This window comes from Mesoplodon mirus, assembly GCF_964341445.2.
Source record: "Mesoplodon mirus genome assembly, chromosome: 10".
In the NCBI taxonomy this organism is placed as follows: Eukaryota; Metazoa; Chordata; class Mammalia; order Artiodactyla; family Ziphiidae; genus Mesoplodon; species Mesoplodon mirus.
Window position 1 is genome coordinate 9,696,608 of NC_138986.1, and position 14,754 is coordinate 9,711,361.

Consider the following 14,754-nt stretch of genomic DNA (forward strand, 5'->3'; position numbering starts at 1 on the left):
CGGGCCCAGCCTTCCTCATCCAAATGCTTACGAAATGCTAGTCCCTGCCCTGGGAGGGCCTCTGGTCTAGCAGCAGATTATCCAAACTCTGGCTTCAGGGACAATTTAGACCTCTTCTCTTTACTCTCAGAGCTTGGCCAAGAGCTGCTGACAAGCTATGTCTAAGAGGCTGGGTTCGGGTTATTGAGTCCACTCTCCTTGACTCACGCTCTGGTGGAGGGTCAATGAGTCATGCAATGGCCATAAGCAGACGAGGGACCCACATGGGGATGATGGCAGGGAGCTTCATCCTGCTTTAGGATGGGAGATGGCCCCCACTGCCTGCTTGTTTTTGTTTTTTAAACTCAAACTAGCAGCATTTACATACCATTAAGCCCAGCAATTATGATGACTGTGCTAAAAATCCACAAAGGAGAGAAATGTAAAATCTTCCCCACAAATGCAGGATATTGGTATTTCTCAAACTCTCCTGAAGTCAGTCGGGAAATTATACATTGATGGGCCTTCTGAAGCCAAGCCGAGGGCAGCGGAACAAACACAGTGAGTGCAGCCTCTGAAGGATGGGCTCTGGGGTCTGTGCTCCTGTGGCTGTGATGTGGCATTTCCTCTATGTGAAGGCCTCTCATCCATTTAAAAACACTGAGCGCCTACTATGTGCCAGGCATTGCTGCGGGCACTGGCAATACAGTAGTGGGCAAGACAGGCCCTGTTTTTATGGAAGTTATGTTCTATTGGGGGAAACAGGATATAAACCACTTCAATATCATATATAACATAATGTCGGGAAGCAAAAACTGCTGTGAACAATTTAAATAGCAAGGTAAGGGGCTGGTGGTTGATGGGGTGGGTGTTTTAGAGACAGTGATTTGAGTTGAGGGGAGTGGGGTCCCAAGCCCAGGGACCAAGGAGGAGAGGCTGGCGTCACCAGAACAAGGCCAGGAGGCAGGAGGTTCGGGCAGGAGCCAGTTCGTCCCTGGGTTGCCCTGCGGCCACTAAGGCAGAACCTCCACGTGGGTGGGAACCAGGCCCCCTCTCTGGGGCAGGTATGGATGCCACAGTCACAAACCGGGGTGTAAGACAGCGAATTTCCAACTTTGAGCCCACAGCGATAACACTAAAAGTACCTTGGGGGCTTCCCTGGTGGCGCAGTGGTTGAGAGTCCGCCTGCCGATGCAGGGGACACGGGTTCGTGCCCCGGTCCGGGAAGATCCCACATGCCGCGGAGTGGCTGGGCCCGTGAGCCATGGCCGCTGAGCCTGTGCGTCCAGAGCCTGTGCTCCGCAACGGGAGAGGCCACAACAGTGAGAGGCCCGCGTATCACAAAAAAAAAAAAAAAAAAAAAAAAAGTACCTTGGGCTCCTCTAGAATCTGCGTGGCGTTAGTCACCGTGACTTTGGGAACAAGCCTCTGCTCCTGGATCATGTCTCTGCAGAGATGTGACCCCCCACCACGAGGCGTCTTTGGCGTCTCCAGCAGCAGTAGTGAGGCTGTGGCTCCTGGCTCCGGCTGTATCGGCTCGCGGTCGCCCCACCTGACCACAGGGAGGGCCACTGCCACCCTAGTGTCACCGTCACACCATAAACATTACAGATCCGTGTGTTTGCTCAGAAGAATCTGTGGCGTATGGCAGTAAAACGCTGTCTTCTTGCAAAACCCAGGTTATCAGTAATTTCCCCAACAGATGGAAGAAATGGGTCTTGAGGGCGTGTTTCCTGATCTATGCATAGGTGCTCCACCTGGCTGGGGGCACAGGCCCCACCCAGCTGCTTCGCTGTGCTCCAGTGGGGCCTTGGAGTGAGGGCATGGGTTTCTCTCTGTCTCTCTGCTTTTGAGGACCTTCTGTGACTTCCGCTAGCTGCTCTTATGCTGGCCGGCAGAGACCAGCTGTCTCCTTAGAGCCGACCCAAGGAGCGAGGTCCCGGTCCCCTCTGCCCTCAGATTCCCCCCAAAGCCATGGACAGACGCAGCTTCCTGCTCTGAGACCCCACCAAGGGTTGCCCTCCACTGCTTGAAAATCTCCTTCCTTCAGTCCAGACAGAATTCTAAACTCTTTTCGTTGTGGTGGAAAAAACTGGCCAGTTGGTATCCTCCTAAACCTTTGTTTATACCTGGACCCAGTGGGTCTTTTTCTTCAAGTTATTGTCTCTGCCTGCCCTTACAAAAGTCTGTGTAGAAGCTCCAGGATAAGAATTGACTTCTGGGGACTTCCCTGGTGGTCCAGTGGTTAAGACTCCGCGCTTCCACGGCAGGGGACGTGGGGTTGATCCCTGGTCGGGGAACTAAGATCCCACATGCTGTGCACAAGGCGTGGCCAAGAAAAAGAAAACAAAATAATTGACTTCTGTCTTCTGGGCTGTGCCAGGATCCCCTGGAGGGACCATGGACACAATGAGTGGAGGGTGGTGGCACGACAAAGAATTGAGAAGAAAACACTTTGTTTTGCACCCTGTAGATCGTCTTTGATCTTGCTGTGAATTCTTCCAGGGATGAGTGGGGCACAAAGACATGACTAGTAAATGTTAAGTCCTGCTCGCCCAGCACTTGTTGACACCTGATTCATGATAACACAATCTCAGCAAACTGGCCGACACCTGGGTGGAAGCCGTGTTGGTGGTGGGTATAAGTGGCTTTGGAGTCCATTCCCTTTGCTCTCCTCTCTCCCGTGGACTCTTCATCGCTCTGATTCCTGGCATCCCTCACCCCTTCCCCAGAAACAGACCAACCAGCCAGACTTCAGCGTAGTGGTTCTCAAAGTGTGGTCCTGAGCCACGGCATTCACATCACCTGGAAACTTACTAGAAATGCACATTCTCAGGCTGCACGCCAGACCCACTGAGTCAGAAACTCTGCGGGTGGGCCCAGCAATCCGTGTTCTATGCAGCTTTCCAGGGGATTCTGGTGCCCCCCGGAACTTTGAGAGGTGCTGCTGTAAAGGGCTATGGCAGCATCTCCGGCTCGGCTTGCTGCCATCGGAGTCGGGCAGAGGGGAGACAGGAAGTGGTTATACAGAGCCAGACCGAGGGAGGTCTCTCCCTCTCCACTACAGGGAGTTCTGAAAACGCCCCGTGCACTCCCGCCTCACCTGCCTTTACCCTCCGTGTGTCCCCCGTTCCTTGTCGTTGGCACGTGACCTTCACAACAGCAGTTTTCAGTTCCCGAAGGAGACCCTTGGAATTAGAAGCGGTTCCCTATGCGAGCGGACCGTACAGGTGACACACAGGTCTTCCCCGTGTGTGTCCTGCAAGGTTCTGGGGCGTCATCCACTGAGTGTGGCCCGGCCGTCAGTTTACAGCCAAGCAAGCTGCCATGTTTTGGAGCAACAAGAGGAAGACAGGTGTGGTTTTCAAAAAGTGGCATCAAGGGAACCGACGTGCGGCCCCGGACTCACGGCTGTGGGCCCACCTCCCTCTGCCCAAGCTCGGGGTCTGCCCGGACACAGGCCCTTCTGCTCTTTCCTCTCAGCTGACATCTTAAAACGCTAAGGCCTGCAACACCTCTTTACATTTCCAACAATCTATTTTTTTAAAGGGGATTTTATCATTTTCTCTAGAAAACTGGGAGGAAAAACCCCAGACAACTGCCTTTATTCCCCTTACTCTTTTATATTTCTAAATATGTCAAACTTGACAGTTGTTAAGAACAAACCAAGGTACATGCAATGTTTTCATGTGGTTTTTTTTAAGCTAACAAATTAGTCTAGGTGTATAAAGGTTTTCAGGGTCAGCATTATGTTTATTTACATTTGCTCTGGGTTTATTTTTTTAATGTTTTTCTTCTCAAAACTCCCAGATTTCTAAAGTCTTACACCTCCAAAAAGTTTATCCTGCCAGACCCTCATTTTCCTACTAAAACCTATTTGCCCTCTGCATCTTGCTCTTTGCCAGTTAATATAATTTAATAAAATGTTTGCTAAAATATTTGTGACTCCTGTCATGGTCAGATAACATATTTGCTCCATGAGAGAGGACATCAGTGTCTGCAACACGAAATTTTACGTGCTATGGCCTGTGTGCGGGGAGATGTGGTAGGTTTGTGGAGTCATTATGGGGCCCATGGTGAGAAAATATCTATATCGATGTACAGGTCCAGTACACCGCTTGTTCTTGTTACAGGAAAAGCAATTTGACACTTCCAGGTCTAATCTTTCTAGTCTCATCCATTCCATCTAAAAAGAATGTGAGTCTGGATCTGTTACTGGACCAGGTTCGTTTTGCCCCATGCACAGCAAGCCCAGCCGCTGAGACGCCGAGGTTTGCAGCAGAGAGACTTTATTCAAAAGGCAGCCAAGTGCCGAGACAGGGAACATATCTCAGATTCACGTCTCTGAAGGCAAGGGGATTGGGATATTTCTGGGATGAAGAACAAAGCAGCAGGGCAATCTGAGGTGTGTGGGGTGCGGGGAGCATGGGGAGTGTAGGGAAAGGTGATTAGAAAAAGGTGCAATAATTGTTATTCTGCACAGGTGTAACTAAGCTATGGGGGCGGGGCTCTGACGTCAAAAGGTCACCAAGCGGACACTCGCGCATGCCCAGTTGGAGGGTCAGTGGTCCCAACCAGTCTTAACCAGCTCAGCTTGAACTAGATGCAGCTGACTCCAAGTTCCTGGGAAAGGACTCAGGCAAACATCTTATTGTTTCGACCACGTGCTGCTTGGAGGACATGCAAATCTTTGCTAGCAACATTTAAAGCGACCTTGATTAGTGCAGGCAGGTTACAGGTGAAATCGATTTACCTGATGCTTCCCCACGGTTGCAGAGCCACTAAACTGATTCGGTGACCTGCTCATGGAACCCAACCCGAGGTGGGAAACACTGCATTAGTTGGTCTTTAAAGTGACTTCCTGCCACCACAGGGCCCTTGAACAAGACTCCCCCGTGTCTGAGCTTGGGGCCAAGTGAACTGAGAAGCGGGAAGTGGCTTTCTCGGGGCTGGCTGGGAGAGCTCTGAGGACTAAGATGCTCGTAGCTGGTTAGCTCTCTCTGACCACACTGCATGGGAATCTTCTTCCTTTACGCTTTAGAACACAAATTAAAAACCCAACCTACCTCAACATAATAAAAGCCATATATGACAAACCCACAGCCAACATCATTCTCAATGGTGAAAAACTGAAAGCATTTCCTCTAAGACCAGGAACAAGACAAGGGTGCCCACTCTCACCACTATTATTCAACATAGTTTTGGAAGTTTTAGCCACGGCAATCAGAGAAGAAGAAGAAATAAAAGGAATCCAAATAGGAAAAGAAGAAGTAAAACTATCACTGTTTGCAGATGACATGATACTATACACAGAAAATCCTAAAGATGCCACCAGAAAACTACTAGAGCTAATCAATGAATTTGGTAAAGTTGCAGGATACAAAATTAATGCACAGAAATCTCTTGCATTCCTATACACTGATGAAATATCTGAAAATGAAATTAAGAAAACACTCCCATTTACCACTGCAACAAAAAGAATAAAATACCTAGAAATAGACATTTCTCCAAAGAAGACATACAGATTGCCAACAAACACATGAAAAGATACTCAGCATCACTAATCATTAGAGAAACGCAAATTAAAAGTACAATGAGGTATCACCTCACCCGGTCAGAATGGCCATCATCAAAAAAATCTAGAAACAATAAATGCTGGAGAGGGTGTGGAGAAAAGGGAACACTCTTGCACTGCTGGTGGGAATGTAAATTGATACAGCCACTATGGAGGACAGTATGGAGGTTCCTTAAAAAACTAAAAATAGAACTACCATATGACCCAGCAATCCCACTACTGGGCATATACCCAGAAAAAACCATAATTCAAAAAGAGACATGTACCAAAATGTTCATAGCAGCTCTATTTACAATAGCCAGGTCATGGAAGCAACCTAAATGCCCATCGACAGATGAATGAATAAAGAAGATGTGGTACATATATACAATGGAATAGTACTCAGCCATAGCCATAGAAAGAAATGAAATTGAGTTATTTGTAGTGAGGTGGATGGACCTAGAGTCTGTCACACAGAGTGAAGTAAGTCAGAAAGAGAAAAACACTGCATGCTAATGCATATATATGGAATGTAAAAACATGGTACTGATGAACCTAGTGGCAGGGCAGAAATAAAGACACAGATGTAGAGAATGGACTTGAGGACACAGGAGGGGAAGGGGAAGCTTGGATGAAGTGAGAGTAGCATTGACACATATACACTACCAAATGGAAAACAGCTAGTGGGAAGCAGCCACATAGCACAGGGAGATCAGCTCGATGCTTTGTGACCACCTAGAGGGGTGGGATAGGGAGGGTGGGAGGGAGATGCAAGAGGGAGGGGATATGGGGATATAGGTATACATATAGCTGATTCATTTTGTTGTGCAGCAGAAACTAACACATTATAAAGCAATTATACTCCAATAAAGATGAAAAAAAATTAAAAACCCAAGATATTCATGTGAGATCTTCACTGTTCATCACCACTGCGTGTGTGTCAGTGACGTCCCAGGTCTGTGAATTGAGAAAACTTATCAACACTTGATTCTCTCCAAGTGTGCACCTGAATCTTACTAAGAAAGGTGTTTTCCACTTGGGATGACTTGAGGGCCTCATCCTTGATTTGTGGGTAACCTAGTCCCCTCAAATGCATTTTCTTCCTTTCTCACCACTGCAAATCACCTCAGAATGGAGTCTATTGTCAAATAGCTTCTGAAGTCTTCTTGTGGATTATCTGTATACTCATGGCTTTTCTATAAAACACTGAGAACTGACACATGCCTAGCAATGGCTTGGGAAGATTAATTTGCCTGGGTCTTATGGGATGGACAAGCAAAGGAAAAGATTTAAGAGTAGGAGACCTCTTGGCAGCCATCATAACATTCTGGGGGTAGTCAGCGAAGGTAGCAATGCAGTGGGAAAGAAAATAGATTTGATGGATATTGTAAAGGAAGAGCTGACAGGACTTGATACCTGATTGGATATGGAAAGTAAGGAAGCGCCAAAGGCCACTCCAGCGTTTGCAGCCTTGGACCCTACTAGGAAAGGAGCAACTAAAATGACTGGTTTGGGGCAAAGACGTTGAATTCAATTTTAGGCATTCTGGGTTTGGGGTGATGATGAGACACGAAGTGGATACCGAGCCGACAACAGCATGGCGACCCAGAAGCAGCTCGTTTACAGATCTGAAAACCAGGCTCAGAGGCTCTACCCCTTGCCCAAGGTTACAGAGCTAGTCGTAGACAAGCTGGAGCCAGAATCACGTCTGAAACTCTCTCTTACCAGGTAGCTGGTTCAGATGTGGGGCTGGTGCTCCGGGGGAGGCGAGATGGAGATGCGGAGTTTGGAATCCACGGCAGAGGCGAGAGCAGAAGGCGTGGCGGCAGGGAAGTCCCTGCAGGGGAATGACGGGAGAAGATCAAAGGGCAAAGGGCAGAGGGCGAGGACCCAGCCTGCCACGCGTCCTCGTTTAGGGGGCGTGAGAAGAAAGCAGAGAGCAAGGAGACGCCAGCTGGAACAAAGGCAGTCCTGTCACCGAGCCAAAGGGCGGGAGCCCCGCGTAGAAGCACAGACGGCTCGCGTGAGAAGGAGCCTTGAGATCCTCCCACCGTGTGCTTGCCTTCCCCGTGCGGTTCACCCACTGATGCCGCGCCGAGGTTCAGGGGCCTCGGAGACATTAGAGAACGCAGACCGAGGCCACTGCATGTGTCTACTGGAGACCACATGTCAGAAGTGGGCCATGCAGGGAAGCTGCGGATGAGGGTCAAGGAAGAGGTTCTTGGGCGTTTTTTGGTTTTTGTTTGTTTTTAAATAAGAGATGATTTGTTGGCGTAGAAAAAGCAACTAATAGAAAGAAATTGAAGATGCAAGAGAGAAGGGGCTGGATCCTGGAGGTCATGGAAGAGAGGGGTCAAGCCTACTTTAGCAAGTAGGAACTCTCTCTAAAGGGAGAGCAGAGTGGATGAAGACAGAGCTCTTTTTGGTGGAGAAGCATTGAGAGAGCTCAAGCTGGAGGGGGAAGCAAGGTTATCTATTATGTGATTATGTAGCAAATACTCATTTCCTCTTCTTCCTTACTAACAGATTTGGGGCAGCAATGTGCCCAGCTGAAAAACCATGTTTCCCAGCCTCTTTTGCAGCCGGGGGTGGTCATGTGACTCAACTTTGGCCATGGGGAAATCAGAGTGGGTTTCTAGTAAAGTTCATTAAAGGGAGCCATCTAAAGTCTCACGTGCCCATTTTGTTCCGCTCCCTCTCTTCTTCTTTCCTTCCTGGAATATGGCTTTGAAGGCTGGAGCTGCAGCAGAAATTCTGTGACCATGAAGTGACCTTGAGGCTGAAAGCCAGTGCTAAGAATGGCCAGACAGAAAGAGAAATAAGTCAGGACACTGATGATCTTGTGGAGCCATTACTCTGACCCTGCATTGCCTACCTCTGGACTTATTTTGCATGACAGGAAAGACATCCTTTTGTCTAAGCCACTGTTATTTGGGGGGTTTTGTTCCTAAGAGCCAAACACGATTCCTATATGGTGAGTTTGAAGGTTGGTGTATGTGTGTGTGTTAGAAGGTGGAACATAGAACAAGTGGATTAGGGGGTTTGAAGTTTGCATCGTTCTAAAGTCATTAGTAAATATAAAAAGTTGAGAATCACAGCAGTAGGAAACCATCTGGATATCCATGATCAGAAAACCCCATTACATGTACTATCCAGATGGATGTCTACACAGTGCAAATTCATTAATGCACGTCAATCCTCCTCTCCCATACACCTTGTTGAATTACCCAGTGTTTATCCTATGAAGACTGAGGTTTACAATTGATGCCATTAGCAGTTTTTATTGAAGGAGGAACTACTTTCTTAATTCATTTCAGGTTTAAGATCAATTCTGCAAACATTGATTAAAACATGAAAGGCATTTAAATAGGCATAATTATCTCCGAAAACATGCAATGTTATGTGTTATGTTGTGTTCAACATTGTTCAGATTTAGGGCTTTGAATCCACTAGAGTTTAAAATGCTTTTTTTTTTTTTCTTCCACGCCAAAATGTTTGACTACTGGGAAATACTAACCTAGAATGCCCTGGGCAAATGATTAGCAAGGCTTCAACTTTTTTTTTTTTTTTTTTAAACTGCAGGCTAAAACCATCTCCATTTATATAGAACCCAGAAAATATATCTCTTTAGATATGCCATACAGCCTCTTGATTTAAAAATCCATCTTAAAATATCAAGGGCAGTTAGAGTTTTTCATTCATATCTCCATAAGCAATACCAAGTACCTTTTAAAAAGTCAACAACTGATGGAAGAAAAGTCTTTGCATTAGCACAAGATGCTCACTTTCCAATCCATTCTGTATGTAACTCCTGGGGTTTACGAGATTGAAAAAATAAAATAATTCCAGTTGAGGCCATTTATCTAGTTGTGCGGCAGCTGCAAATTCGGTTGCTCCGGAAACAATCCAGTCTCCAACCTCCCAATTATTTTTAATCGCTGGATTAATGTACTAACCACTTGTATTTGAAACTCCATCTTGGCTGTATTATCAGGACCATGTACAATGGGCAAGTAGACAGGATTAACCGATTTATGAAACCGTTAGTATCTCTGACAATTTTTGCAAGAAAACAATGCTTCAGCTTATTTAATATTCCAATGATAACTTATTCTTATAAGACTGAGAGAGACATACATTTCAAGAGAACAAATGAGAGGCAGTTTTTTTTTTAACGAGGTAACATGGAAAACAACACACAATGCCATACACATGCCTCCGGGGCAGGTGTAGGGGGACCAGCAGAATTAAGAATTCGTTTGAAAGGCTCTCTCATTTGGACATGAACACGCAAGACTCACAGGAACTTAATAAAAAATGTACACATCGATTTGATTTAGGCTCAGCTTCAAAACACTTGTAAGGCATTAATATATTTAACATTTATTCCCTTTACTCTCTTCTCTTACCTGATCAAGAACTAAACGGGCTAACCAGTGTAGATAAATAAAAGGCAACTAACTTTAGTATATTCCTTATACTATTAACTCAAACCCCTGACGCCTTTCAGCTAACTCAAAAACCATAAGGCAAGGCGGAGAAGCACGGGGTTGCTGGTAAAGAGTATGGTTTCTGGGCTGAGCTCTGGAAGGGAGCAGTTAAGTTACAGAGAAGTGTTTGTCGGGTGGTGCTCTGGGAGGCTCTGAGACCCACAGAGGAGCCCGTCACCACCTCTGCACCCACCAAAGGGCTGCACCAGGGACCCCAAACAGCTCAGGTTCCAGTATTTCCCTGCAGATACCACCACAAGCCCCAGCGCCAAGGACACCACTGCCAATTTTGGCAAACCCATTTCTCTTGCTGTTGAATCAGAAGACCCAGGCCCAGGGCATGAAGCGCTAAGTGCTTTCAAAGCCACAGAAAGGGCCTGACCCTTTCAGCTCTCAGTAGGAACACGGCTCATAATATGGGGTTTGCTTCTCGTTTTGAACCCTGGTCAACATCCTAAACACAACAGGGGAAGATCACAGTGCACTTAGAGGGGTCGGGCAGTGCTCCGAAAAGATCCTTCCTTTGTGCTATTCTGGACCAGAACAGGTATTGGGCATTTTGTTGGCACAGGGTGAAAATGCCCCATCATTCTCACGGGCTGAAATAATTAAATCTGAAAGCTGGAATGAGCATTTTTCGAGTGAGCACAGCACAAATGCTGGGCCGAGTCTCCCGAAGCACAGAGTGACATGTCATCACGCCCTTTCAGATGCAGGCTCTCGGCTGCCCTGATGCTCCGTCCCACAGCCTTTCTAGGGACCAGGGCATTCAGGCTAAATTCAGCCTTCAAGTGCCTGGGAAGCCTGAAGTGCCCGAGCACTCCCAGGAGGTTGGAAGCAGATGAATTTTTAAACAACAAAATGAGAGTGTTTGATAATGGGCTAAGCTTTAATAGCATGGTAATATATCCTATTTTTTCTTATAGCTAGCATGCAATCAATCCGTAACACACTGACAGGATTTAGGAAGATCAAGGTTTATTCAGCCACAACTAGATGGAACCACTCAATATTAAATATATTTATATATAATCAGTTAATGGGAAATGCAGACCTATCACTGGGCAAGTCAGTCTCCTAAGATCAACACTCCATCCATTGGGAAGAAGGAAGTTCCTGGGAGCACGACTGTTCAACCTGTAGAGTCTCCATTCTTTTTCAAGCCACAGAGGAAAGGGCTATGGGTATCTCTCTGCTTTGGGGTTTTAAGAGGTTAATTGTCTTAGCAAATTGGCCCATTCAAATTAATCTTCCTCTTGGACCCTGAATAGCTTTGATTGGTGTCACCAATATCCCTAATCCCCTCTTTGATAAATGACATCAAGTGTGTACAGGGGATGGAGTTGAAGATGGGATAGAGGATTGACAATAAATATTAAGAAAATATTCATTATGTAAAGACAAATGAATGAGGAGCCTTGCTTCTTGGATTTTTTTCACAATGAGGTGGGAAAAGGGCTGGTCATGGGAAATTGCAGTCATTGAATTAGAGAGTGTTAGAGATGGAAAGGCCACTGTCTTTGTCCTCCAGGTGAAGAAGCTGGGAATGGATGTGGCCACATGGGTAGCAGTGAGAACTGAGCCACCTTTCTCTTCTCACCAGGCCCCTTTCTCTCCTTGGGTCCCTGGGGAGCAGATGCAAGGAGGCAAAGAGCAGAGAGAATTTGGGAAGGTGTGGAAGGCACACTGTGCGGCTGTCACTTTTTGCTCACAAGCACTGCCTGCAAGGAGAATCCCTACGTGTTGATGACCGTGAGCCTGCATGTGTGTGGTCGTGTAAGGAGCTCTGTCCGCTTTAGTATAAGTTCCAAGTGGGTACAAGTACTTAGGAGGTCCAGAAAATCAAAACTGGCTGCACATAATTTACCTTTCCCATTTTCTATTCACATATACAGAATGAAACATAAGGATGATTCAAAGATACCATGATGCAAGGCTTCCGCAGTTATTTCCAGCACAAATTATTTTTTTACCTACGAAGAACTGGCCTTATTCCAAATAAGACTTGAAATTGTGCGTTTCTATTTCTTTTATATAAAATGGCAATTCTTTCCCACGAGAAACAGCCTTTTTCCTTAAATGCAAACCATCCCGGGCTTCTGGTATCACCGATCAGTGTCTCCTGCCTTTCACATGGCTGTGAGGAACAGAGCATGATTTCAAACATATGTCGGTTTGGCTGCTGGGTTTATCATCTGGAAGGACAGAAGCCGCTGAGTTCCGGCAGTTGCCTCCCAAGTGACTTACTCCCTAAGTACAGAGCCAGTGAGTTCCCTTCTAGGTGATACATGAACATGGACGAGGCGGTAATTTTCTTAATTCCATTCTGATTAGTGGCTAGGTAAGAATGACAATCTACGTGATCTCTGCCTAAAATAAGCTGGTTTCTCCTCCTCTTTTCTGATACCTTTACCGGGATCCCAAGTCACCCTTGAGCTCTGGCAACACTCAAACACAACGCAGAGCAGACGCTCCAGAGCCCAGCCTCTCCCCGAGCCCTCTCCCTATACAACTCGCCGTACATTCGCTGCCATGGGCCAATCTATAAACGGGGAGTAAATGCCGCTAAGACCGTGTCGAAAAGAGATAACTAAAGAAAAGAAAAAAAAAAAAAAACGGATGGAAAGCTGCTCTTTTACCTAAGAAATCATCCCATTGTTCCCCCACAATTCAAAGATGTGATGTTTTGACTGTTTGGGGACCATTCCTCCCTAGGGATACTTCAATAAAACTGAACTCTCAGGCCATCTGGGTGACGGTGTTGTCATTTCAGCTGTTAAGGATAACTGTACACAGATCCAAAATAACAGAGGACGTCCTTTTATTGGCTGTCCACAGGAGTTTGGTCACACAAGGAGGTGAAGACTGTGGCAGGTGTGGTACAACACAACACCTCGGCTAACTACTAAACAGAAGGTTAACTGATGCTTGAAGGGATAAAACCCCGGCAGCCCTCCGCAGCCCAGGCGCCACCTACCTATGTAGAATTAAGCCGAAGAAGCTGGCGACGGATGGCATGGTCCATTAGTCTTGGTTTGTTGCACTGTCTTCCCATAAAACAGCACTTGAGAATTCACAAAATTAAAAAAAAAAAAAAGAAGAAAGAAAGCAGCAGTTCCCTTTCAATACCATCACTACCGTGAACAGACTGCAGCGTGGCATGCAAGTCCACATCTGGTCATTGTTTCCCTTCAGGTTTTTCTTAAATTAACAAATGGAATGGCATATCTGTTTCAAATATTAGTAGCATAACACTTAAGTGCAATTTCAGTCCGGCCACAAGTGTCATAAACCTTCCGTGTATCTGTCCCAGAACAGCAAGAGGAACCCCCAGGTAGCCTCCTCTCCGCCCAGACGCCGACTGGGGGCCCCCGAGGCTCCTCCCTCCCCACGCCCACCCTCCATATTCCAAACACCTGAAAACAGCTACGTCTCTGTTTCCACCGTTATCAGAATGGTCAGGGTGGGGCAGAAAATTCAAATGGAACCAAGCTGCCAGCCTTTGGGTCCTGCCCGCCTCTGCCATCAGAGGGGGATCCGATTTCTCTCCCAGGGCTCTTCCTGCCTCAGGACCTGGAGTCGTCGTGGCCACCCCGGGCACTGGGTCGCGGGAAGTCGCGGTGGGGCCGTCCGTCCGTCGCTCCTGCTGCCTGCAGCCCCCGGGGCCGGAGCCCCGCGGTCACACGGAGCTGAGCTTCACCAGGCCGCGCACCGAATCCTCGTGCAGAGAGTCCTGGCTGGCGAGGCCCAGGACGTGCATGGTGCGGCTGTGCGCCAGCGGGCTGCCTGCCAGCATCCCGGGCGGCGAGGGCGCTTCCTCCGGGGTCAGGAACTGGTGGCCCACGTGCTCCTCTTTCAGGGGCAGTATGTCTGTGAGCGCGGCCTCGGCGGCGAGGTTGGGCATGGAGGAGGGCGGCGTGGGCTGCCCCAGCGTCAGGCTGGCGCAGGGCGTGCCCAGGCCCGGCTTCCCTGGCAGGTGCAGCTCGTCGCTGGCGAGGCTGGGCTCGCTCTGCAGCAGGGGCGTGGCCGCGGCCTGCAAAACGAATTTGGTGCTCTGAATGCACTGGTCTTGGTCGCACTGGAGAGCGGGAGGGAGCCAGCAAAGAGGAGGCGAGAGGAGTTGGCAAGGGGTGGGGAGGGGAGGGGGCACAGGGGGCAGGGAGGGGCGGGATACAAGAGAGAGAGAAACCCGTTAGTGACACCTGGGTCAGGGAGGGCAGAGAGGGTGCACAGTAGCCCAGTTCCATTTGGAGACACCTAGCTCCTGAACAGCTGCTCAAACTAATAGTCACCCACAGGTGCCCTGGGAGTACCACGCAGCCGCAGGCTTGACGCTCCGGCCCCTGTTCGCAGACAGGACCTAATTTAAAAACACTCCCCTGGACAGAGGCATGGGCCTTGCCACCTGCAGTGGCCTGAGGCCAATGCTACTTCTATGCTGAAAACCACTTTTACCACATTGTTTTAAAAATACGGGGGCCTGTCCACCCATTTCCTAGCAGCATTATTCGCAACAGCCAAAAGGTGCAAGCAAGCATCCATCGAGAGATGGACGGATAAACAAGATGTGGTCTGTACAGACATGGAGTCTTATTCAGCTGTAAAAAGGAAGGATATTGGGCTTCCCTGGTGGCGCAGTGGTTGAGAGTCCGCCTGCCGATGCAGGGGATGTGGGTTTGTGCCCCAGTCCGGGAGGATCCCACATGCCGAGGAGCGGCTGGGCCCATGAGG

The 14,754-nt window shown here is 48.0% G+C and overlaps 1 protein-coding gene across 2 annotated transcripts in view; it reads right to left on the reverse strand.

The window, feature by feature from the left end:
* Positions 1-12,827: 12,827 nt before the first annotated feature.
* ZDHHC14 (zDHHC palmitoyltransferase 14) overlaps positions 12,828-14,754 on the reverse strand; it is a 281,866-nt gene continuing 279,939 nt past the window's right edge. The window contains exon 9 of one of the 2 annotated variants that reach the window (XM_082634320.1): positions 12,828-14,056. In XM_082634320.1, coding sequence (XP_082490446.1) covers positions 13,703-14,056 — 354 coding nt within the window. In that variant the 3' untranslated portion in view covers positions 12,828-13,702. Of the gene's footprint in view, positions 14,102-14,754 lie in introns of both variants that reach the window. The other variant, XM_082634319.1, reaches the window with a different exon arrangement.